Here is a 26184-nt window from a genome sequence, read left to right on the forward strand (position 1 = left end):
CTTCCACTTTTACCCTGCAGCCAACAAAACCTGACATGGTACAGGTGTGGCCTGTTTGAAGCAAACAATGGCGTGCTACCGCACTGCATCCGATTTAGAGAAATTGTGAAAGTAATACATCCAAAATATTAGAAATAGCTGTCAGTCTGATGCAGTGCCGTTATACACCTCTGCTACAACAACTAAAATAGCCATGATGTTAAACGTATATATCTCTGATAGTGTAAACCAGTGGCGTCAAACTCAATATCGCCAAAGGCCATATGACTGTGAACCAAGAGAAATGTATGATTGCCTCATGTTGCTACTGTATATACAACATATTGATGAAATCAGAAGACTGTCAGAAAAAAATCATTTGTTCAACTAATACTCTATTTTAAAAGAGGGATTGTTGAGGGAAAAAAAATCTTACACAATGTCAATGTTATTAAAAATAAAGACGTGCAATTTTGATATTTTAGCAAGAAACACACACAACATGATTTCCTTTCGCAGACCACATAAACGAATGCCTTGCCGAATCTTGCCCCTGAGCCTTTAGTTTGAAACTTGTGGTCAAAATTTTTACACCACTTACTTAAGATAGATATGTTTTAATCCTACTTTTTTCAACAATTTTTGAAGTGTCCCCAAAGTTTGACGGGAACATCATTAGACGAATGCCGACTTGTCAAAACAGGTCAATGTTGCTTTTTAAAGCGCTGCATAAATAAAGTTAAGTTGAGTACAAACAAACCCACGCCAATGAAAACATCCTGCTTCATGCAAATAAAATAGAACCACGTCCTTAATATGAATTGGGCATGATGACAATCAGTAATGGGGTGCCTGTATCTCATCAATAAGGACTTGGGTTTTGGAGTCATTGAGTCCTGCTGCAGCCAAATGTTAAAATGGCAACTAGTTCACGGAGAGAAGCTTGTTTGCAGCAAGGCACTCCTCCCACACACCCAGCTCAAAAGGTGCATCACCATTGTGCGTCCCCTTCACCCTAACAGTTTCCCTTGCATGCCTGCTTCATGTGTTGTTTTCGTCAACGATAACAAAATTATTTTGTTGACACCCCCTTTTTTGGGGGAGGGGGCAAAATGAAACAGTGGTGTACTAAATATGGCTCTTTGATGAGGAAATCATGATTAGACAAAATGCCAAAATTTTCATTGGCAAGACTGGACAAAGTGTGAGGTGTGTTATGTCAGATATTCAAAATACACATATCACAGAGGTGTTGCTGAACCCACGTTTGTTGAAGGGGAAGTGGCCGATGTGACTTATGAAATAAAATGTTCATATCACTCTATCACCTCAAATAAAAAGGAAACCTGTGAATGAAGTCTTAGATAATTTGTTAAATATTCCCAAACATGTACAGGCAGCTGTAAATATTCATGATAATTCACCATTTGCTCTCATCCAGCCTTTGTTTGATGATCTCACTGGTTCTTCAGTGTTGACATGGGTGAACACGCCTGACTGCTATCATCCTGTCACAGTGGGACTGCAGGTGTAATTTCACAAACAGGTGGAACGTCCCGGCAGTCCATGCACACATGTTAGTTAGCTCGGGTTCTCTCGCCTCCAATAGTGACACTTTTGAAGCGGTTTATTATGAACATTGCTTTTTCATACATGTTATTTATATCCTTGCCTACTCCGGGGTTGTCTTACTGCGTTATTTTAGGAGCTTAGCCTTTTGAATGTCACTGGCTCAGTGAATTAGGAGGTACCATGTGCAGTCATAACACGTGTGGCCTCGTGCACTTGCACTCATATTTTATTGCAAGGCCTACGTTTATTATATGTTATTATTATATTTATTTTCATGAGGTGCTGAAGTGAAAACAAAATAATTGAGGGAAACACAACAATTGTGGTCTCATCTGCAGTACATTGGAGCAGTGACAAGTAGGACTGGGAGTCCCGGCTTGGAATTGAAGCGGACTTACATGGGACAGGAGAAGAGAGCCAATCTCTCTTTTTCGTTAGTGGATGCTATAGCTTCTTGTTGCTTGCAAGCTTAGCTTGTAGCAGACGTGTGCACATTGCAGCATGACGTCTTTGATCCACTGGTGAAAAGGACACTTTGAATCGCTCCTCTTTCATCTATAACTGCTTCGGACAACAAAGTGTATGCAGAAAAGTGGATAAGAGTGCACGATTGTCTGTGTCTCATGTGTTGTTTTGTATTATTTTGTCGTTTTTTTGTTAACTTTTCTTTTGATGGCGGCGCGGACACCCGGAGCGGCTTGTCTTGTTTTGTGTTGAGAGGGAAGAAATTTCATCTGTGCTGTATGTTTCATATGCTGTTGTGAAAGCGCTATATAAATCAGCATGTATTGTATTGTATTGTACAGTACATTTGACAAAGTTTATCCAATCCAATCCAATTTGACTTGTATTTTGACAGCTGTGGCCCTAACATGCCCGTTAATACATTCTTGAGTTAAATGCGACGACACGCTTATTATTTATCTCCTTATTTATTTATTGTTTTGTAATCCTCGTTTACAGCATTATGTTGCTGTTTTGTTACAAGTTAGAACACAGTCATTATTGAAGCCTGAGCAACGTCCACGTGGGCAGGCTTTGCTGTCACGCCCCTGAACACTTTCCTCTTCTGTAATTGGACGATGGTCATACGAGGAGGCGGGCTTTCCACATGTTTGGAGCTGACCGCGTTGCCTTCGGAGAGTTTGAGTGAACTACACACTCGTAGTGAGAGCTGACCCGACGGTATCATCCAGATATGAGCCATGGTCGGCGAGTATTGCTCTTTCTCTAGGGATAAGACGGACATGCACTCCCAGAGAAACTCTAAGAACGGACTAAGTTGCAAAATGGTGCTTCAAGCGGTCGGAAAGGTTTTAAGGTAAAAACGATGGTTGTTCCGGCTCATGTAGAACCTGTTGGGTTAACAGCACTTAACTAACGACGCTGGGTATTTCCTTTCATAGTGTAATCTGCGAGTATGGGGGCAAATCTGAATAACAATGCTAACCTCGGTGCACGTGAAGCCATACACGTTTTCACGTTGACGTGTGTAAATACGGAGGTATTACATGTACACTAGTGCGTTACTCGTCGGCTCATCCAGCAGCTGTTTATTCGTGACTTGTACTCTTCAACTCGCTGCACTGATTTCCTTCAGACAAGACCGGGCAAGAAACGTGACACAGTCCTGCTCCTGTGGTAATTTACTCAAATGCAGCGAACGTTTGATTCGTTAAATATAAATGATTGCTTTTTGAGTCATCAAATTGGCTCCAAAACCAATTGCGAAGGAAGCGACATTGTTATACAAATATGCACCTTTACCTTTTGAATAGCGCTGCTTCAAAAGCGGGTCATGCAAATGATTTAACTGACTTTAAAGTTGTTCGCGATTCTCTGTGGGGGACAGTCGAAAACGTGTGTGTAAAAAAGCTTAACGTGGTTTACTCTTAGAAAACTACGACCGATTGCTACCAAAATTCACAGGCATGTCTCCACCTATGCCCACTTCAAATTCACTTCAAAAATATTTTCAGACATTGATTTGGGGAAAAAAAATACAGATGTCCACATTAATTTTGGTGGTGATTGGTTGTAGTTTTCTCACATTGAGTCACGTTAAGCTTTGTCTTTATAGTGCACGTCTATGGGGATGGAAAAAAAGCTAATGGCCATAAAATCCAAAATGCTGTGGTGATTCTTTAGATATTCATCAATTTGTTGTGTGCTGTATATGTAACATGTGGAGGTGATTAAACATTTATATGGTTTCCCAAAATTCATCACGGCCCTCCAAGGCAAACCGTAACCACAATGTGGCCCGTGACAAAAATTAGTTCGACACCCCTGGTGTATATCCTAGTTTCAGTCAGTGTCACACACCAGGAGTTACATTTCTCGACTTGACCTCCATTTTGTGTGTGACAATTGGTGGATAAATTAATAATTTCATATGCTGAGATCAGACTGAGAAGACTGAAGAAGATTGGTTAACCCAGATTGAATGTCATCATTGTGACACAAACAAAAAAAACACTCCGATTAATTTCTGTCAATACAGTAAAGCAAACTCCAACTTTTAACTCAGTTTACACATGTGTATTTAGCCTGGTTATGCGTCAGTTGTACAGTACAATCGGAATGAATGGGCTCCTACTTTCGACAGCTAGCCTTGTTAATGATTTGGTAACGTTTACCCCTACTTTCTTAAGCCCTGGGACACGCAGCAAACCAAAGGCCACATACCTCGAAACCTGTTGATGTAAGGAGCAAGACAGTGGACGATTCCATACCTTTTTAGAGCTCGAAACAGGTGTTATATAACATTGTGCTGTATGTGCATGGAGAGGTTGCACAAACCATATTTTACGGACCATTAAGCGCAACGTATTAAAAGGCACAATATCAGTGAATGGGTTGGTTAAAATAATCATACATAAAATGCACCGAGTTAAAAGGTGCGTTATGTTTGTGAAGTGGTGTTCGAAATAGTTTGTTCTAATTGTGACCTTTATTTGATAGATTTGTTTGTTTGTTTGTTTATTGAACATAAAACATATATACAGTATTTGCTACTATTATGCTAGATTCAAACTCGGGTTGAACGATTATGGAAAATAATCTAATTGCAATTTTTTCCCCCTAAAAATTAAATTACGGTTTGTTTTGTAAATGTTCTTCAAGATCCTTTTCAGATTATTTTTCAATAGCTAATCTTTATTACAACAAACAATATGAGATCTGTTATACATTGTAAAATACTGAGGTAAAGGCAAATAAAGCATTAATATGACAGAAACTTTACTAGAATGTAAATTCACAAACTCAAGTGCAGATTACCACAGTGATGTAAACAAATCAGTTTGCACACTCAAATTTCAGAGACACGTAAATCAAAGTCTACGCTTACAACAGCAGCACACATCCAACACCCATCAGACCCTTCGTTACACACGCGCTCTGACATTCGACGGCAGCCAAAACACATGTACACGGTGCGTTCCCCCCCCCCCCCTCCACACACGGGGAGTTTTAACCATGTGAGATGAAAAAGATCGTGCATGTTAGAAAGCTAGCGTGGCTGAAAGCTAGCGCAGCAGCATTAGCTTAGCATTCCGCTGTCAATAAAGTACAGTAATGACCGTTTAAACCTCAGCCTCTGCAATCACAAAATCACACTTTCTCAAATTGCGATTATATTCACCAGTGGTTGTGTAATTACTTTGGCTAAATGCTAAACAGGACAACCGCTGTAAATAAGTCAATGCTCTCACGATTATCCATGACTGGTCACGGCAGCTCTTGAAAGCTGGCTTTGGTGTCTACCTCGCATCGGTCAGGTCCCAAAATGCTACTAGAATAGCTCATCTTAGGTTGGGTCTAACCAACAAACATTTCCCATGATTCTTAGACACGAAAACGAGAAGCAGTTCTAGTTCTGGTATTATGAAAATAAACGCAAAAATAAATGCTAAAGTAAATAGGTAGGAATTTTCATTTGTTTACCTCTCGGTGCACATTGTAATATTGGAAAAAAGCCACCAGAAATTGCTTCCCACGATTCTTAGACACAGAAGCAGGAAGTAGTCCTATTTCCGGTACGACAAAAACATATAGATGCTTGCTAGTGATAAAATGCGGATGAGAATGACAACGCAAATGTAATATGAAGAAATTTGAATCAAAGACTGACAACTGAAAAGCCAACATTCATCCAGACATAGAGCGCATCACACTTTTGATTTTTGAGAAAACTGAAGTGTGCCTTATGGTCCGAAAAGTATGGTAATCTGGTATTAATTTGTAGAAATTAGTAAATATTCATAGAGCTCACACCAGGATTAAATTGACGCTTAGAGATTCTCTTGGATTTTTAAATGATATTCATCTTCAGAGAAGACCGAACTAAAGCACGTAATCATAGTTTCCAAGGTTGCATATGGGATTTTATGAGGGGTTGGGACTGCAGTGGAGCTGTTTACATCGCCTCTGTTAACCCATTTCCTCCTTTAGGGATCGTTTAGTTATTTATTTATTTATTTTTTGGGCATTTAAGAAAACGCAAATCCTTAATGAACACAATAAAATAAGGTCATGGAAATTCATTTCTGTCAAAACTTGTGACTTTTGAGTTTCCAGTGACAGATGCCAGCGTTTTTGTTCGCCAGTGTCTCAGCTAAACTTCCCCCAATCAATTTATTTGTTCCAGGTGCTTAACAGCAATTCCAATCTTATCACAGGGACACCCCCCACCCCACCCTTCCTGTCACACACTGGTGTTGTAATGTTGATGAGGCTCTATTATAGTAATAGCAGGGGGCTCTTGAAGGCTCTGCTGACCTGTGAGCCACTAAATGGGGTTTAGCACAGGATGACGAGGGAAAGAGGCGTTAGGCAAAGCGCTGCTGGGACGGTAGAAGTTGTTGAATTGGAACAGTGTGTGCACATTTAAGACCTGTTCCCTGGCTATAATTCTCATGTACTGATTTACAGTGCTGCTCACGCTCCCGGCGATGCTCCCGATTAAGTGGTGGCAGCTGTGCTTTCTCTGTTTGCTCTTGTTGCTTATCTCGTCCCCACAGAAATAAAAAGGTCATCTTGAAAAAGATGCTTGTGAATCTTCACAGGAACTTTGGCAGAAGCTCTGACAGACCAACAGAGCCTTACACAGCAGTTGAACGCCCTCGTGTGATCTCTTTTTAGCTGCGTAATTGCTGCCATGGTTTTGCTTTGCAGAGACCAAGCTGCTGTCAATGGTTTGGTTGTTTCAGGTACACTTTCAGAAGTGTGTATCAAACTGGTCGACTTTCTTTGCGTTAATCAGTTCCCAAGAAGTAGCTCTCACTTTCAAAAAGGTTGGAGACCCCTGCTTCTTGAAAGGACAAGGCCTGTTTAAAGACTTTTAAGGTCACGTAGGTTTGAATCCTGCTCCTCAGGAGTGCCACTATAAGCATTTTTAACAACACCAAAATAGGATATCCAGCACTGAGTCAGTTGGTGTCCAGTTGGTGTTCGTATACATATGTATGTTTTGTGTGTCAGGATTTGCTCATCGTTGTACGTCAGGTGTCATTTTCAGCCTGCCCTTATGCTAATTGCACTCATGTCAACCGGATGTAAATTACAATCAAACCACAAGTGATGGGAACATTATTGCTTGGAATATGTTGAACTAATTGACAAAATCACAGTTCATACCAGTGGGTAAAAAAAGCTAGCCATGTTTCCAAACAGTCGCAAACAAATCAGAATTATTTGTTTATATTATTGATGCCGGGTAATTAAATTAATAATGAGAAAAGCAGCAATTATAAACATTCTCTTGTTTGAACCATTGATCTGTCGAGGTAAGTTTTAGAGTTGGCACTGAAATTATTTTTCCATCATCTCTCAGTATTGTCGCCACAAGTGAAAGCCGGATTAATTGGAAATGGGTTCTCTTAATTGGACAGGCTTGTGGTGTATACAAGACCATGCAAATGGGATCCGGTAGCAAAGGAGATTAACAGCTCCATTTATTTGTTTATTTATTTATTTTTTTACAGTTTCATTTGAATTGCCAGGTGTTCCTTTAACGTTGCCCGATGCATTTACACACAGTGGCTTGAATGCACATTTGCCTGGTGTTTGCGCATACAAAGTCGTTAGGACTCTGTTGCTGTGGACACTTCTCGAGGTCTCTTGTGATGCAGCTCGTAATGTGCAGAACACAGCTGTTGTGACCGGCCGGGTTGGTTGTGAAAAGGGGGGATTGAGAACAGGAGATACTGCAGCAATAAGGCTGTGCTTGTCTTCAGCGTATACTTGAAAGCACAGGTTTGTATTTGCTTGGCGCAGCCAGCACATTTCAACCTAACGACTTATTTGAGCGAATGATTTTTAGTGTAATCGGGCCGATGGTGTTTTTCAGGTTAGTCTGTTCTCTGTCACTTCATCCTGTGAGCCTGTTTTTAACTGAAACAGATTAACATTGGGGTGGGGGGGGGGGGTAATCAAAAAAATGCACAAATTGAAAATCTTGTCTCAATGTATACATTTTAATAAATAATAGCCTTACCATTGCTAGGTAAATGAAAATTGTCATCTTTAAAATAAAAAAAATCTAAGTGTGCATGCGGGACCGAAATAAGTTAATCATGTTGTAACTGTAATGAAAGAGCACAGCGCTGCAGTCACATTTGTGCCTACAACAATTCACCAGTACAAGTGTACACTTTCTGCAATACAAACTTGTTCTGCCGAGTTGCATTACCAAAATCTTAATTTGCACATTACATACACAACAAAGAACACGCGCTTATAGGTAGTGCATCTTCACAACTGGCTATCGCCAACTACTGATCTGGAGTGCATATTACAGTGTTTTTAGTCATCTAGCCCAATTATTACATTTTCCCTTTTAAATATTCGATAAACTGGACACTGGAATAAAGTCTTTGAAATCAAGATGGCGCCCGAGTAGGCAGCCGTCAGCAAGTGCTCTCATGAGCCTTGCTTTTTGTTGTTGTTGTTTTTGTGTTTGTTTTGTCCCTTTGTGTTTGTTGTTACGTCGTGTGGAGCTGATGTGGACTTTTTTCAGCATTTTTTGGCCACGTCATTCGTCAAAGGAGAAGTATCTGTGCTTGTTGGTTGCGCCTTCTCGGCAGCATGGGTATACCAGCACTGTTTTTGACTGGGAGGAATGTCGGCGCCATTTGACTGTCGTTGCTGGACAGTCCGGGGCGCTTGTGTCTTGCGCCTGTTATGGGCAGCATTTTTCACAGCCCCGCTTTGTTCAGCGGAGAGATCGGTGCTGTTGGACGGTCTGCGGCTGGATGGATGTAAGGCTTGAGGAGCCGACGATGAGAAGAAAGTAGCGTTAGCGCGGAGCGCCGATGCGGATGTGGAACTGGGAGTCGCGGCTTGGAGTTTGAAGCGGATTACGTGGGACAGGAGAAGTGAACTAATCTCTTTTCGTCAATGGACGCTACAGCTTCGTGTTTGCTTTCAAAACTTAGCTTGTAGCAGACGTGTGCACATTTTCAGCATGACGTCTCTGATCCACAGACCGATTTTGCTCTCTAGGACCTTGACTCTGTACATAACTGGTGAAAGGACACTTTGATCCTCTCCTCTTTCATCTATAACTGCTTCAGGCAACAAAGTGTATGCAGAAAAGTGGTGAAGATTGCACGACTGTCTGTGTCCTATGTGTTGTGTTGTGTTATTTTTACTTCAAAATGGCGCCGCGTGAGTGGCTGCCTTTCCAGCAGCTCCTATATTTTGTTGTTCTACTTCTTCCTTTCATAACTTTGGTGCTGTGAATTGGGAATTTCTCCATTGCGAGACTAATAAAGGTTTTCTTAAAGCTGGCTGGTGGGTAGGGGGTCGTGCTGGTGAAAGTGAAAGGGGGCAAGATAGTGGCTAACAGATGGAATTGAACAGCTGCCAGGTCAGTCATTCCATAGCTCTGTCGTGCAGTCTTGCATGTCACCCGACTATGCAAACCCCATTTCCTTATTGCAGAGTCACACCAGCGTGTCTGCTTCCTGCTCCCCCTTCTCAACCTTTTCTCAACAAAATGCACAGCACCAAGTTTGCGCACAGGATCTTCACATGTCTCTGATGCGTTTCCATACAGGTCGAACCAGGTTTTCCTGACTTGTGAGATTTGACCGGTCCCTTTTGGTGCTAAACAGGCTGTGGCAGTCTGTTCCCTGTGTGCAGAGTTCTGGTCTTGGTCTTGTGGGCAGCTCTGATCTGGTGAGACGAAACGGGCATCTGCTGCCTTTTATGGCCAAGACTTGCCTTACCAAGAACGGGCGAGCTATGTCTGTAGCAAGGGCAGACACGCACGTATGAGGGGAGGAATTCTGGCATTGAGGAGGTTTTATTTATCTTAAAATAAACTAACAGCTCCAGAAATTCACCTCCCCTCACCACACAAATGCTTGCCAGACAGGGAGGAGGTGTTTGTGTGGAAAATGATGAAATGGGAGGCAGGAAATAGCTTGGTGAACATAATGTTTTCTAAAGGAATGGAGTGGAGGGGGACGGTGAAACGAACAAACTTGAACCTTTCTCAGGAGCCGAAGATTTCGGAGGAACCTACTGCAGTCTTTGTAACGGTGTGAGACTGACGGCATCTGGAAATGAAGCGCTTTGCTCTGCTTAAGCCCTTTAACATGAAGCCCAAAAGCCGCAAGGTTCTATGAATCTGTTAGTACCGCTGAGCAACTTACACTTACTATCTATATTTAGGTGTGAAAATGAAGCAGGAATAGAAAAAAAGGGAGGAGCGTGTACTCCAGAGACGTACCGGCTATTATTTAAAACAAGGTGACTGAGATCAGAATTGAAAGAGTGAGATTAGAATGTCAGTTGGAGATGAAAGCAAAGGGCAAAGGCCAAGATGAAAGGTAAGGGCAGGAATGGGGGCCCAAGTCTTTGGTCGGTTTGAACAGAAGAGGAGGGAGGAAGACCTTCATTATTATTATTATTTTTTTTTTAAAGGACTGAGGAGAAAGAGAAAATGTAGCTCCCTAATTGGCGGCTGTTCAAAGTAGACATTCTCTCTCTCAAGATGAATTACCCAACAAGCAAGAAGTTCTGTTTTCACACAAAAGGGATCATCTTAATGTCCTTTGATTTAAAGAAGAACAATATCTAGAAGAGGAAGCCAAACCATTAGCCATTAAACGGGTTGAAGCGACACATGTGCTCACTTGTAGACAGACATGCCTTCCTATGTTTACTGGAATGGAAAGAAGGGCATCTCTTTCAGTTAAGTAGCACTAAACTACTTTTTGCCAAGAGACCTCTTGCTCCGCCGACTTGTCATGTTTTCTGTTTATTTCCCATGGAAATAAGTCGAGCACATGTCGATTGGCCTCTCGCCTCCTTAGTTTCACTCCGTTTGCCCTCATTCCTCATGTGGTTTTATCCATCATTCCTTCTAAATATGTCTCTATTTAGGTTCTAATGACCACTTTCCTTGTTTCAGTAATCACTGTAGTACTTCAATACAGCACTTGAGTGAAAGTTGAGAGGAGCTCCGAAAAAAATAAAATCCACAATCCTGTCATTAGTGTGATGACAACAACTCGGGTGTGTCCAATAGCAGGAGATGCTACCAGTTGAGACTCAGGTGAACTCAGCATGTGACATGGGTCCAGAAGCAATAATCTGTTTTCATTTTTTAAATCATCTCTGATGTCCTTTTATCAGATTTGCGTGATAATTTAGGTTGGAGATGCAAAGGATGCCCCTTTTCATTGTTTTAATCTGTCAGAAATTTGAATGTGTTTTTTTTCATTCATATTAAAAAAAAGATTCAGTATTGTAAATAAGCTTTGTTCCAATCAAGTCTCTTTAATCGGTTATAGAAAATAGCTTTCCTCGAATTCGTTAGTTCCCGATATGGGGACGTTTTTTTTAATCGTCCTCTCTCTTCATTTTGTTGGGTCCAATGTAGTCCAGCTGACCGTAGGGGGAATTATGACCGTCCTTGGTGCACATTGAACAGGCCATGGCAGCACCCTGAAAGACGAATTACTGTCTCCAGCCTATTTTCAAGCCAAAGCAAAATATAATAGCTTAATTTCTTCTCTAATCATGCAATACAACAGTGTGATGACTGTACTTGCCTAGACAACTGGTGTCTCATCATAGTAAGCGATCAGGAACAAGAATGCTTATTGGAAAATAATTTGCACCTGTTAGACATGAAAGGATGTGTTTGGAATGTGTCAGAAATGAAACCGTATCTCAGAATTCAGCACGCCCCGCCCAGATGTCAGTGAGCTCTTTAGCGTGCGGCTTCAGAAAACGCCTTGCAGACATGCTCGTACTTTTTCCCGAGTCCGTTTCTCACAACCTTCCTGTTGGACTGAAAGGAAAAATAAGTGCAGACAGATTTGTGGCATCACGCCACAAATCCATCTTTATGTGGGAAACATAACGGCTTTACTGTCTCCATACGAGGACCATATTTCTCAGATTGGCGAAATACGACATTACGGACGATCACAAAATGTGCCAAAATGTGGTCAATCCGACACAGCTGACAAGATCGGTGGGAAATCCACGGTTTCTAAATGTTAGCTGAAGCAATTTTTATTCTTGTCACTTTGCCTGAGGAGGTGTCCAACAATATACTTTGAAAGGTATTTAGTTGGCCAATGGCTATTAGTATTTTATTTTCATTTCAATCTATTAGTTATTCATTTTATTGTGTTTTTGTCCAAATATATATTTCACCATAAATTGCCATTAATTTCCCATAATTCTAAGGAAAAATGCTATATATTGGAATATTTACCAGTATCGGGATGTACCTTCATAGGAATATAAAATGATGTCCACTTTGCACACTATTATCAAAGAACTTTTGTTCCAGTTCTTGTGCTAAATGGTAAATGGACTTCGGTTCGAATAGCACTTTTCTACCTTCACACTGTTTCCCCCTGATGCCGCAGCATCAGGAGCAACTCGCTGTTCAGTATCTCGCTCAAGGACACTTTGACACGGTCACATTGGCCGGGGATCCAACCGCCCCCGCACTAGGTTCCGTTTAGGTCTGCCGGTGGCCCTAACTGTCTACATTTTGTTGAAGCTGCCCGATACGAGTCTGCTTCTGTTTGTCAGGCTGACGCATTAAGTCTTTTAACCTTTGACCTCAGATGGAACTGTCTACATTGCTACAGAGTGGAAGTAGGTCGAGAGTATGCTGTTGCCCACCAAGTGTGATGTGACATACTCGTGCTAAAACTAGCAATGGAAATACAAGGCACTGGGGGCGGCCGTTTGCAGCTTCAGTGGTGACATTAGGTTAGAGGTCAGAGCGAAAGGTCATGTACACGCACACGGGGCTCTTTGTTTAGTCTATGTCAGGGAGTGAATCCACTGTTGAAAACTGGCATTGCTCACTTTGAGCCTTGGGATGATCTTTCTTCAAACTGCCATCAGCAATTCAAAAGAGATTGTCGATGCGTGTCTCAACACAGGAGTTTTTTCCCCATTGGCTTTGCATTTTTCAACTGATGTGCGCAGATGTCCCATTCTATCAAATACTTGGCCATCCTATCTCGTGTAAACCAGTGTATGTTGCATTTGATGCATGAAAAGCATTATGTAAATAACTTTTGATTTGAAATCCTGACCATCCTCTTGGAAACTAATCTTTCAAATATTTATTTCTCTGCATTCCTGAAAATGTTAGAGGCCAGAAACTGCAGAAAGATGACTTGATTTGCTGTATTCCACAGTCCTATATTGTGTAATTACATTGTTCTTCTTCTGTTTGACAGGAAGTCGAAGACAAAGCCAAATGGAAAGAAGCCTCCAGCAGAAGAGAAGAAGCAATACCTCGAGCCGGAGTTCACAAAGATCCGCGTGGTGGATTTTGACCTGAAGGAGCTGGTGGTTCTGCCCCGAGAAATAGACCTCCATGAATGGCTCGCCAGCAACAGTAAGTGATAGTGGTTGCTGTTTCAATACCCTATAATTATTGCTACACGACCCCTTCTGTTTTTGTTTTTTGCGGGCATATCTATCCACACAAAGGTTTCAAATCATCAAACCCATTTTAATACAGAAATACAACATGGAGTTTTCAAATGACAAGTACACAGGGCATTACATGGACAAGCACACACATTTCTTAATAAATCAATTACTTTGTGCATTAAGTGTTGAGTAAGACTCCTTAGTGTCAGGAAACAAGACAATTGGGACAATTTATTGCTTTCAGCATTGTGATATCAATCCAAGCCAAGTCCGTTATGTTATAATTGGGTGATGTTGTGGTGGAAGAATTCACTTCAAACCCATTTTGGCATGGGCCGATGATGGTTGACCGTGGTCTTAAAAAGTCAAAGTTTCAATAACCGTGAAAACTGGCCGTCACCTGTAACCTCTTTTCTTTTTGAGAGGATGTCTAAGCAAGGTGCAATTTGATTGGCTGCTTGTACAGTTGAGTAAATGAGCCACCTCTTGGAAGTCAAGTTCCTCCAATTAACTGTTTTTTTTGTTTGGGTTTTTTTTTTGTCGTCTGAGTGCAGTCATGCATATTGAGGAGGAGGGTGCAAGATGAAAGCACGGATACCTTTTGCTATAGTTAATGTGCATTGTCCTAAAAAAAAAAAATGGATGCCAGCGGATACAGGTTAGCCCAAGAACAACATGAGTAGCCCACCTGTCTGTTCTAAAAAATAACTCAACACTGATGGGACACTGTAACTTACTAAGATGTGTAAAATCAGAAGAATGTTCAGGTTTATTTCATGAAACTCAACATGGCACATGTTTCTTCTGTACCAAATATTCGATATTTTGGGGAAGAAAATGATTGTGTTCAATCAGAGAAAAAAAGTTTTCTTTACCCAAATATTTCAAAAAGCGAATTTTTGACAGCAGTAATTTTAATACCATGATACCACGGTATTTTTGCTCACGGTCCGTTATCATCAGAATCAAATGTCAGTCCATGCCTCGTTGTGTGCCAGGCCACCTCGGTTGGCATCAGTCCGGTGTCAACCAAAGTGCCACAACAGCTTTTTCTATGTAAGGTGTACTCCTGATGCCAGGTTTAAAACACCGGAGATTTTCTGGAAAGGCAAAACGGTGGAAAGTGAAAATGTCAGCCAACAGAAGCCGCCAGAGGTGCAGCGACCACAGAGCCAAACCTTTAACACGACGCAGACATGGCACAGTATTTAGCCCGTTCCCAGCAACACAACACACACTGTTCCTTGAAACACCATTCCTTGCTGTCAGTCCTGTTTACCTTTTTTCGTCTTTCTTAAATTTACACTAGTCCTTCGGAGCATAATTTCTTGAATTGTGTAAGCACACCATTGCAAACAGGCAGCTTGATTGATTCTGCTGTTTATTTAGTTGGTCCCCCTGACTGTTTTTCTCAGGTAGAAAAGGGCTGCTCCACAAGGCAGGGGCAAGAAAAGAAATATGTCAAACCTGGTTTGCACGTGTTCACTCTGTTGTGTGTTTTGCCTTGTAGCCAATTGATATTTAATTTTATCTTCAAGCCTCAACACAAGTTATTGATGTTCAAACAAAGTCTCTAATGACTTGTGTTATTTTTCCACACAGTCCTCTGAATATTTCGCTTTTTGTTGGGGTTTTAAAAAAAATGACACAATTTCAATGGCCATATGTCGGCAACCAAGACTCTATGGCAAGATAAGAGTGAGTCACGTTGCACCGCAGTTACATGAAAACCTCGGACGGGTTTTCCCACGCCAGAGTGAGATAAGTTGGCTTTTGAGCATAACGCTTTGACTGTGGAAGCCTTGCAGGTACATCTCCACATGAAATGCTTTAAATGGCTCAAGTGCGGTTAACCTAAATGTTGCCGCTTTAATACTCAAGCAGCATGATTACCTTGTACTGTGAGTCATCATCTCTGCGGTGCTTAAATGCAAACACATTCTTTACCAGGCAACATGAGTGTCGGCCTAAAATAAATCAACCTGATAAAGCAGCTCTTGGCCTCCCTGCTGCTGAGAACTTGGGCCGTCACATTATAAAATATATTTTACGCCCCTTGACATGTTTCTGTCATTTCTTCTCAATCTTTTGGCTTGCATCCATTTTGACAACTTCATGGCTTCAATCAAACCTGTGTTTGAGGAAAGGTTTAATTACTGGTTAATAGAGCTGCTTGTGACTGTGACTCATTGATGTCAATGACATATGCCCGACAGTCCACGAGACGATCAGTCATTAACCAATACACCCCTTCCGTGTTGTGACGTCAATAAGCATTATTAAAGGAGCATAATCATTTGCTGATATGTTGACGTATCACATTGGCATGATGTGACCTCTCCTTTTTTTTGTTGTTTTTCCTGCAGCAACTACATTCTTCAATCTTATCAACTTGCAGTACAGCACCATCTCGGAGTTCTGCACTGGGGACAGCTGTCAAGCCATGACGGCATGCAACACGTGAGTAATGAGCTGCACTTTTAGCCTGAAACGGTCAACATTATGCCTCCCCTTCCCCACACACACAAAAAAAACAGTAATGTAATTGATCGCATCATAAACACTGTCAGACAAGTATAAACTAAGCAAACCAATATGGTGAAACAACAAGGCAGTCTTTCTCCTCATCATGTGACATGATCAGACGATGAGTTTTTGTTTGATGTTTTGAGGCATAATTTTGTGGTGTTGATCTGCTTTGGCACAGGTTGAAAGGGGACGTTAAAGCAAAACAGTTCTTGATCGTAATATGTTCTATACTCCCGCATTAGTTTAAACGCAGCTCACCTCACCCGTTTTCTAGGTTTTGGTCATGTGACGTGCACAAGTTGAGTGGACATTGTGATTTACAAACACAATATTAATTGGAATACCGTGTTTAGACTAGTAGAGGCACATCGAAAATATTATTGTGAAGAAAGTTTTGAACTGGACTTAGAGGCTGCTCAACTGTCCTTCTTGGAATGGGCTGCATGCAGCATCAGTGCACTTCAGTCAGCCTGCTGCTTAGCTAAGAGCTGCTAGACGGCAAGTACGGTTGTGTTTGACAGAGCTGACTAAAGTGAAGACGACCATGAACTCCTCTTCCTCAGTCGTGATAAAAACCAAAATGTGCCCAGATGTTTAATAGTGCAGTAGTCAAAACCAGATAAATAAATAACCCCTATTTGAGTGGCCTATATTACTTTTTTCTCCCCCCGCCCCCCTTACTCGGAAAAGGTCTTTTGAAATGAACTGCAGCAGTAAATAATTTTCAAGAGCAACGGTTTCCCACCAAGGAAGAAACAGGTTTGCCGTTAAACAGTTGCAAATACCTGTGTGGCAGTTGGAACCTTTCAAAGGCCACATTGTCCACTGGAAGACTGTTTGTCCCATATAACAATGGGGAGGTGGCTAATTATAATTATTTATCCAACTAGTTTACCCTGTCAGGGTGGGGTATCGGCGTAATGTGTGATCCCTTGTCTTAAGGAGCAGGCCTTTGTTCATCCTGTGTATTCTACACGCTGGAAAAACCAGATTACCCGGACGCGACTGTACGCACTTGCGCACGTGCACACATTGCACAAGCAAATGACAAGTTAACAACCCAACTGTTCAGTCATAGTACACACCTGACCCATTCACTGTGAAAGATGAGCTTGTCATGATTTAACCCCTCAGTCAACAGTCATTTGGCTGATGCTGTCACCTTAGGCCACTGCTCTCTGACCAATGTGCCGTGGCCATATGACGAGGGAGAAATATGAACAAATGTGTTGGCTATCGATAGAGCAACATCGATCTGGCATTGGTTACCACGGCAAGGTGAAAAAGTGGGTCTGGATGAGCAGTGACAATTATCCACGTGTGCTGTACGGTGAAGTGCCAAAAGGACAACAATAGAGGACACTCAACATGTTTTTTGTTTCTTCGTGTCATGTGGCTGCTTATGAGTGGAACAAAACCCAATTTTGACAGTGATGACACTTTGTGTTCACCCCGGTCCACCCGTCTCATCACGCAAGAGTGACCCACCCGCCCTTTCCTGCTTGTCTATTCTGGCTGCAGTCACAGGGCTGCCAGTGCCCTGCCCAAAGACAGCTCAGTAGTATTTGGTGAAGAAAATGTTTCCATACGCTATGACGGCAGCGTAACCATTTAAGTGTCATTAACCTATTTTGTGTGCAGACAGAGGACAATATGTTGAACTGTACTCAAAACGCACATTAACTTTATGGGCATATTTGAGTTCAGCTCTTTGTCGTTTGCATGAGAAAAAGTTGCACTTTAATTATGATTTATACATCAATGGAAAGTGGAGACTATCTGCTCCAGGGTCAAAGTGCGTGCATCGTCCATTTTCCAAGTTAACATCTTACCATTGTTAATAAGTGTAAACACAAGTTAACCACTGTTAAGCAATTTCTGTTCAACTGTATTGGCTTGATAATTACTCGCATTCTTCAACTCTTTCCACCATTAGTTGAGGAAGCACCTTTCTTAGGAGCAGGTCTCACAAAAAAACAAAGGACAGCAGAACCTGCCCATTCAATCCATTGATGCTCACTGAACGTGAGGTCTGAAAATCCGCAGATTGGTGAGGTCTTTCCAAGATGGTGGTGTGGGGTATTATCAATAAATACATGTTCACCAATTTTAGGAGAAATGCTAAATTAATACATCAAACATTACAGGACTTGAAGTAATATAAATGCTCGGTGGGCCGAATTGGAGACGGAAAGCGTCTACATGTGGCCCACGGGCCATATTTTGCACACACTCGATTTAAAGGCAGAGTTTTCCTTGAGGTTCCACTGTGACCCTCAGTGAAATTGCTTCGTGGGGCAAATAAATCTCGAAAGAGGTCCTTGAACAAAAAGTCGTTCACGGTAGCAAATGACGCACAATAAACTGCAGAACTTATGTCATCGCATAATTGCTGGTTTCCTTTGATTGTTTCCTTTTTATGGCCCTAGGCATGTTATTCTTCTCACAAGTAGTCACTGTGATGATGACTTCATGACTGCGATAGCATAGGATAGTGTGTGTTCTGGCGAATTCAAATTACGTCGTCAACGTAGGAACAGAATGTGGCCGGAAACTGACGGCACTCTGTTTGTCATAGTAGCGGTATGCATGAGCTCTTTTACGAAGTCAACTATTGTGCTCACCTTACATGACTTAGTGTAGTCCTCAGAGTGTGACACCTAACTGGTGTATTGGGGTTTTCCCCAATTGAGGTCATAGAGAGCAGCTGATCAATGTCTCTTAAGATGACCTACCTGTTGTGGAGCGCGTGTCGCAAGAGATGTTTGCATGTCGCAGCTGCTCCTCCCTCAAACATTCTTAAGAAAACATTTACATGTACATGATTCATGACGACCTCATTTCCACAATGTTTTTCCGACCCACTGTGAAAAAAATCTCATGTTGCAATGCACATTAAAGTGTGTGTGTGGGTTTTTTTTTTTTTTACATTTCATTTTATGTTTTCCAGAATATACTACTGGCAGGACGAGAAGGGGAAGAAGACAAAGTGCACTGCGCCACAATACGTTGACCTTGTTATGAGTCTTTGTCAGAAACTGGTCACCGATGAGGAAGTGTTTCCTACGAAGTATGGTAAGTATCCCTTCCCCTTCTTAAGTAAGATCATGGAAGGGCTGTGGGAAATTATTTGAGAACTAATCTCAAAAGCGTTCAACTGGTCAACAGCAAATTTGAATCCAAGATGGTTTTGAGTGTCTGTCCCGAAACATATTTCATCGAACAAATGTCTTTGTTGTCTTTTTTTAGCGCACCAGGCTGTTGAGATATTCTCATTTTTGTTTTTAAATTGGATTTATAAAAGCTTGCGCAATAAGGATTTTTGCCATGTGTTGTAATTTATTCAACTACGATGTTTCGGAAAGAAATCCCACTTTTGCTGAATCAAACCCTTAATTCAGAAATGTGACAAAATACAGGTATTATGCAATATTATGTTTTATTATAATTGCTATTATATTCATATTGTAATGAAAACCTGATATGCTAAAGAAAAAGCAATAGCTGTCACAGCAAAAAAAAATTATTTTATTACCATCTCTGATTAGAGAAATTAAGAAAAACATGTTGACGGTGTTATTTATTTACTAAAAAGAATGTATCTTTGGTCATCTATCTCTGCCAGCAATGTATAGCAATTGGCCTGTGTTATCCGGCTAGCAGCATGACGACCTGGAAGAAAAAAAAAACAGAGACTGGAGCTCTTCAAAGTGTCTGTTGTCTCTTTCTTCAATGATATTGGCTTTGTGTTGAACTGAACAGGCTCAGAGTTCACACAGAGTAGGTCAACTGAGAAGGGAGATCGGCGCTGTTGCACTTCTGTGGTGACATTTTTCTTTGGTGTGTGCAGGGACTCAAAAGTTTGGGAAACGCTGCGGTCGTGTACCACCAAATGTTGTGCTACTGCCCTCTGCTGCCTCTGTTGTGGTCTGCCACTCAAACGAAGCAAAAAAGCCAAGTTGCTTTCCTTTCCTTCAAATTGCAGGCAGAGAGGGAGGGCATGGACGTCAGCACGGTTCTTCCCCATCCTAACTGTCTCGCTCTTCCCTCAGGCAAAGAATTCCCCAACTCCTTTGACACGTTGGTGAAGAAGATCTGCCGCTACCTGTTCCATGTGCTGGCTCACCTCTACTGGGCGCACTTTAAAGAAACGGTGGCAATGGACCTGCAGGGCCACTTGAACACTCTCTATGCACATTTCATTGTTTTCGTAAGGGAGTTCAACCTGGTCGACCCCAAGGAGACCTGCATCATGGACGACCTGTCCGAAATCCTGTGCGTCCCCGCCCCGCCGCCGCCCTCGACCGCGCCGGCCCCCTCCTCGCCGACTTCGTCTCCCTCTCCTTCGTCACAAAACCACGTGACGGAGAGATGAGGGGAGGCGCCGCCGAGATGCCGGCCCGGGGGCGACAGAGGATAAGAAAGGAGAGAAGGAAAGACGGTCTGGCCGCCTTCCGCCGTGTGCCAGCCGGGACTTGACAGACCTTCCACACTACACTTGCGTATTCCGCTGCAACACCAACCAACCAGTCGGGTGAACAAGAGAGGGGAGGGGGGGGGGGGGGGGGGGATTGGCAGGAATTAGGGAGGGTGGGTGGTAGCGAGGGGTTTGTAACGCCAGCAGGAATTGGCGTGAACGTTTCTCCCAGGGATTAAAAGAAAAAAAAACATCCCTCCCATCTTCTCTGCCATTTAAACTAGGACAAAAAGTAAGGCTGCGTTTCATTTGTTTAGTTTCATTTCACTTTTACTTTTGTTGGAGAGTTATTTGGTTCAATTTTTGTTGTTGTTTAGTTGGGTTGAAGGTGTGTAGAGTGTGTGTGTGGGGGGTTTGCAGTGTGGTGATTGGCCCTCCTGTCTCTGCTCTAACTCGCACACTTCCTGCCTACGAGGGGGCTGTACTTTGCTTGGAGCCACTCTTGCCCCGGGTTTGTGTCGGACGGACAAGCGGCGTCTTTGCTGGCCTCCTCCCAACAGCACAAAGCACCACGCTGGCCCTGAGCGCCTTGATGGTTAATATTAGCCAGTCCTGGTTTGGGTTGTTTATGTGGGCCTTGATTTAAGGCACCTCCTACTCAGGATCTGAGAGTTTTGTCACTGCTGCCGGAGAGGCTTTTCTCTCTCTTCATTCTCTGTCCCTTTAGACGGCCAAGTCCACCACGTGACCTACACGTACTCATAGCGTGGCCCCAAAACAAACATGTTGTGGAACTTACTCCCCTCTAGAGGGCAGCAAAGATGAAAATGCACAGAAACATGGACAGAAGAAAGATGTAAGATTGTATATTAGATATTTAATCTGATCAGAGAAATGGTGATACTTTAACAGAGTGGTGGCTGGAGTGCTGGTTTCAGTGTGGCGCCCCCCCCCCCCCCCCGCCCCACACACCTGCCGCAGCAGCTCAGATGGACAAAGACATGATGTCAGGTCTGCAGCCCCCCACACAGCAACATGCAGAGAAAGGCGAGGAGAGGGGGCCGGGGGGGTGCAGCGTGCTGGCAGAGAGCTGCAAATCTCCATTGTTTTCTTCTTCGTTCATTGTTTAGTTTTCCATGTCCCTTTTTAAAATTTGCTTTTAAAAAGACAATAAAAGGAAAATTAGTTTGGAAATAACAATAGATACCATTACACATAGAAGAAAACAACTTCTGCTTGGACTTCTGTCAGACAGCTTCTATGTGGAGGAGGATTGAGTTTATATTTGTCCCTTCTTTAATTTATTTTTGTTTTCTTTTTTGCAGGGTTCTTCAGTTCTGGCTCTTGTTTTTATGTATTTTAATTATTAACTAAGTTAAAAGCAATTTAATATTTCAAGCTCTGCTGATTATAATCTAATAAAAGAAAAAGGTCATTCTGATCCCGTGTGTCTTGTTTGTACTGCATTCTTATTTCGTGTTTAGAGACGGAACGTCGTTGGTTCTGTGCCTAAAATGTCTGCATCTTGATTTGGTGCCAAGATAGACATCTGATTTAGTTTCCCCCCTGAAACAAGCTCTTTTTTTTCCAAACATCTATTAAGATTTGAATTAAAAGTTTAATGGCGACTGAATGACAGTCTTAAGTGACTGACATTCACTACAAAATCATTATAAGGTCAGCGAAATTAAACTAGTTTCCACAATGATTGTTTTTGTCCAAACCAATTGACTGAATGCACCTCCGTTTTCCGTGGGCTGGCCATCTGTCTACAGCCCTGGTGATCTGGTTTACTGTGTGGTGTACAACGACAACAAATTTACCACTAAGGGTGATGTTGAATTTGCCCTTAAATCGTCATAATAAATAAATTCGTCAGGAGTGTACTTTTCGAGACCAGGGGTGGGCAAAGTATGACTGACACATATGCTGTGTTCTTTTGTCAGACCCACTGTGTATTTACTGTACATTCTGTGTGTTGTATGAAAGGAGACAAGAGTAGCACTAAAGGATGTACAGTAAATAGCCACAGGGGCCGCTGCAACACATATAAGGTTAAGGCATTGATTCCTAACTACTTTGTGACATCTTTAAACAAGTGTTTTGTTGTTGGATGTGTTTTTGTTATTTCAAAAATTTCCCAATTTTGGAAAAAAAAAAGCTCATCTTATTTAAACACATTCGATTTCTTCCACAATAACACGCATATCGTCAAGCGCCACATTATTATTATTATCATGATTATGACAATTATTATTCTTGATGTTAGGAAAAATTGATGTGCTCGAAAAAATGCGAGGGAAGAAAATTATTACTTGCATCTCTGATTTTAAAATGTATCGATAAAAAATGTTCAGCACATTAATTTGAGTTATTGTATGTCATAAAACTGAAAAAATGTAAAGTGCACAATTTTTTGTATTACTTTAGATCATTACCGTAGGTAGGCTCATTGATGGAAATTAAGTTATTTCATTAATGATCCATTTCATGATTAACTAATTAGAAATAATTTTATGTTAAATAGTCAGCTTAAAATAATGAACATTTTAATATTTTTATATGTCCTTAACAAAATCAATCTGTTGAAACAGTGCTTTCACAACAGCTACAACTCATTTGTTTTCACCTCATCTGCAAATGACCTGCATGGTCGTGTGGCAAAGGAGGACTAAAGTTTGACCGCCCCTGTTCGAGAGCTTCTCTGGAAAAAGAAAACTTTCAATGTACTTAATTTGAACATAGCCTGCAGTTGTACTTACATAATTGAAATGTGGTAAACTGGCGTAATTTTCGAAGAAGGGAAGGGATTTGTTTTTATGTTGCCCTCACTGTACTCCTCCACCGGAGATGAAAAGTTACTTCTGTTGTGAGTCGGTTCGATATACAGTAAATAACACAGAATTGAGTTGAGTTGAACGGAAAAATGCGAGGCCAGACCATACGAGCGCAGTCTATTCGTCCACGTGAATTTATTCGGAGTAAGCAGGTTGTCATCGGCTCTCCAGCCTGGAGCGGCGGGCCACGGTGGACCCCAGCCGCCTTCTCACCGACGGCCGCAAGGTGACGCCCTCGGTGACTTTAAACCTCGCGATGCCGCCCGCCTCGTCCAGTTTCTTGGCGCTGCAGCACGGGGTGGGTACCTTCTGCGTGTTGCCGAACTTGGAGTAATCCACCGCGTACATGCCGTCCTCCTCGGACACCGTGGGCACGAATCGCTGCCCCCACAGGATCTCCTCGGACACGTACGAGGTCCTGGCCTGCGTGGTGATGCCGGTGGTCTCCACCACCCCCTCCAGTACCACGATGACCTCCACGTCGTTGTGCTGCAGGTCCACGGCGGACATGGCGTACAGCGGGCTGTCCTTGTCGATCACGTGACAGATGATGAGCGGGGACACCAGGAAGACCCCGTTGGTGCCCACCGGGTTATCCATGTGGATGTCGATCTGGTCCAGGGGCACCACCTCGCCCTCCTCGGTGGTGGTTCTCTTGACCACCTGCATCCGTACGGTGGCGCTGATGATCATGCTCTTCCTCAGGTCGCCGATGCGCACCATGAAGCAAAGTTTGTTGTTCCGCACGGAGATGACGGCGTGCTTGCTGAAAATGAGCGTCTCGGCGCGCCTGTGCGCCTGCGCCGTCTTCATGAAGATGCAGCCCAGCATGATGGCGTTGATGACCAGCCCCACGATGTTCTGCGTGATGAGCACGACGATGGCGGACACGCACTCCTCCGTCACCATCCTCGCCCCGAAGCCGATCGTCACCTGCACCTCGATGGAGAAGAGGAAGGCGGACGAGAAGGAGCGGATGTCCGTGACGCACGGCACGAAGTCGCCCGCCCGCCGGTCCAAGTCGCCGTGCGCGAAAGCAATCAGCCACCAGATCATCCCAAAGAGGAGCCAACTGCACAGGAACGACATGGTGAAGATGATGAGCGTGTGGAGCCATTTCAAGTCCACCAGAGTGGTGAAGACGTCTTGCAGGAATCGACCCTGCTCGCGGATGTTGGTGTGTGCCACATTGCAGGCGCCGTTCTTGGCCACGAAGCGGGCTTTCCTCGGTTTCGTTTTGAACTTGGGCTGCTGAACATCCTCAGCCAAGCGTGTCAGCAAGTAGTCCTCCGGGATGAGGCCTTTTCTCGACAACATGGCTCTCCCGCATTACGGCCCCAAAGGCAGCGTCCGGCTGACAGATGAATAAAATGTTGGCTTTGAATTGTATTTTTTGTGCGTGTGTGTGTGTGTGTGTCGCTTTGCAGCTTTCTGTCAGCCTTTTCGCCCGTCCGCAGCCTTCATGGTCGTCTGGTCGTCCGAAGCAATGTGCTCTCCTCACGTTGCCCCCCGGTCAGGCGGTTGACGTCCCATGTGGGGGATTCCTTCTCCTTCGTCCTCAGCTGCCAACGTCACTCAGGGTGCACAACCAATAACACCAACAACAAGACCCCCACCAGCAGCAGGCGTTCACCGCATTGTAAGATTCACCACGCATGCACACGCACTTGACGTCGCTTTCTTCAGTAGGCTTTTTGGAAGCAGTTTTGTGGTGCTAACGGCCCATCTCCGTGATGCACTTTTCCTTTTGTGCTGACTCTCCAGCTCGATAGCACAACACGGGGGGTGGGGGTGAGGGTGGCGGCAGACCCTCCCTCCAACACCTCTGTCGTGCCCTTGCTGGGCACAAAGGAGCCAATTACGTTTGAAACATTTTGAGGTACAGTAATCCCTCGTTTATCGCGGTTAATGGGGACTAAAACCACCCGCGATAAACGAAAATCCACGAAGTAGCGACCAATAAACATACAGGTAAAAAAAAAAAAAACTTTTTTTTTAAGAAGCAAAAAGTCCACAATCGGTCAACGAGAAGCTGCAAAACAACAGCGAGTCACATAGAGCAACATATACAGTACTGTACTCCATGTATATGGATTTTTATTTTATTTATTTTTTATGAATATGTTTGAAAAAAATCCCAGATGCACTGAAGCCACGATAAACGAACCGCGAAATAGCGAGGGATCACTGTATACAGGAGAGGGGGTCCTCTGTTTACATCACAGACATACGCCGTCTCCAGTTTATGAGAAGCCCTCCTCGCCTAATTATTACATTTAATTTGATTGTTTTATATCTCAAGTCTCAAATAGTTTTTCACCCAAACATTTACTCGAACCTGAATTGCTAATTTATTTAAAATACTAACTAGAGTTTACTTGAACTAGACTGTTACACTGCGCCTTTTTACACCTTGTATAGAGATTACAGAGATTTTTTAAATGTTCATATTGTTGGCATGCTATCTTTGGAGGAGACGACTGAAACTGTAAATTTAGATCTATCTCTCTCTCTCTCTCTCTTTCTCTCTCTCTCTGCCTGCCTACGGACCTAAGTACCTATCAGCATAGGTTTGGTTTGACCATGTCATCCCAGCCCCCAATAAATGAAACAAACATTTAAATTAAATATTCAAATGTAGTGTAGACTATCGCGATATACCCCACCCACCTGACATCTGCTGCATTCTCTCAATCTGTGATTTAAGTGGATGAAGTGTTTTGAAAATTCCTGTATCGATTTCAGACAACCAATGTCTTTCTTAAGAAAGGAGGAAAATAGAAGCAAGGAATGGATGCGTTAAAATTAGGAAAATAAAAGGATGACAAATAAATGAAGGAAGGAAGAAAGATAGTACACAAGGAAAATAAAGGAACGTCAAAAAGTATGGATATAGGAAAAAGAAAGGAAGGAAATCAGTTT

The 26184-nt window shown here is 42.7% G+C and overlaps 2 protein-coding genes and 1 non-coding gene across 6 annotated transcripts in view; 2 read left to right on the forward strand and 1 right to left on the reverse strand.

Moving 5' to 3' along the window:
- Positions 1 to 21866, forward strand: part of mob2a (MOB kinase activator 2a) — a 62138-nt gene extending 40272 nt beyond the window's left edge. For 3 of the 4 annotated variants that reach the window (XM_086109214.1, XM_086109213.1, XM_086109210.1), the window contains exons 2-5: positions 13281 to 13441; positions 15846 to 15939; positions 18959 to 19083; positions 20061 to 21866. In XM_086109214.1, the coding sequence (XP_085965340.1) occupies positions 13281 to 13441; positions 15846 to 15939; positions 18959 to 19083; positions 20061 to 20383 (703 nt within the window). In that variant the 3' untranslated portion in view covers positions 20384 to 21866. Of the gene's footprint in view, positions 1 to 2691; positions 2873 to 13280; positions 13442 to 15845; positions 15940 to 18958; positions 19084 to 20060 lie in introns of those variants that run through there. The other variant, XM_086109209.1, reaches the window with a different exon arrangement.
- A 53-nt stretch (positions 21867 to 21919) lies between these two features.
- On the reverse strand, positions 21920 to 24987 carry kcnj11 (potassium inwardly rectifying channel subfamily J member 11). The gene has a single exon (XM_086109208.1). It carries the CDS (start codon positions 24577 to 24579, stop codon positions 23419 to 23421), a length of 1161 nt encoding a protein of 386 aa, XP_085965334.1. The 5' UTR covers positions 24580 to 24987; the 3' UTR covers positions 21920 to 23418.
- Positions 22401 to 22532, forward strand: LOC147205899 (U6atac minor spliceosomal RNA). The gene has a single exon (XR_015100853.1). It is a non-coding gene; the product is annotated as a U6atac minor spliceosomal RNA (small nuclear RNA).
- Positions 24988 to 26184: the final 1197 nt, after the last annotated feature.

This window comes from Hippocampus guttulatus, chromosome 4 (genome assembly GCF_054856545.1).
Source record: "Hippocampus guttulatus isolate MCC_2025c chromosome 4, RoL_Hgut_1.0, whole genome shotgun sequence".
NCBI lineage: Eukaryota > Metazoa > Chordata > Actinopteri > Syngnathiformes > Syngnathidae > Hippocampus > Hippocampus guttulatus.

Excerpts from the sequence above, each read along its gene's own strand:
- kcnj11 (XM_086109208.1), bottom strand. The coding sequence starts at position 24,579 with ATGTTGTCGAGAAAAGGCCTCATCCCGGAGGACTACTTGCTGACACGC.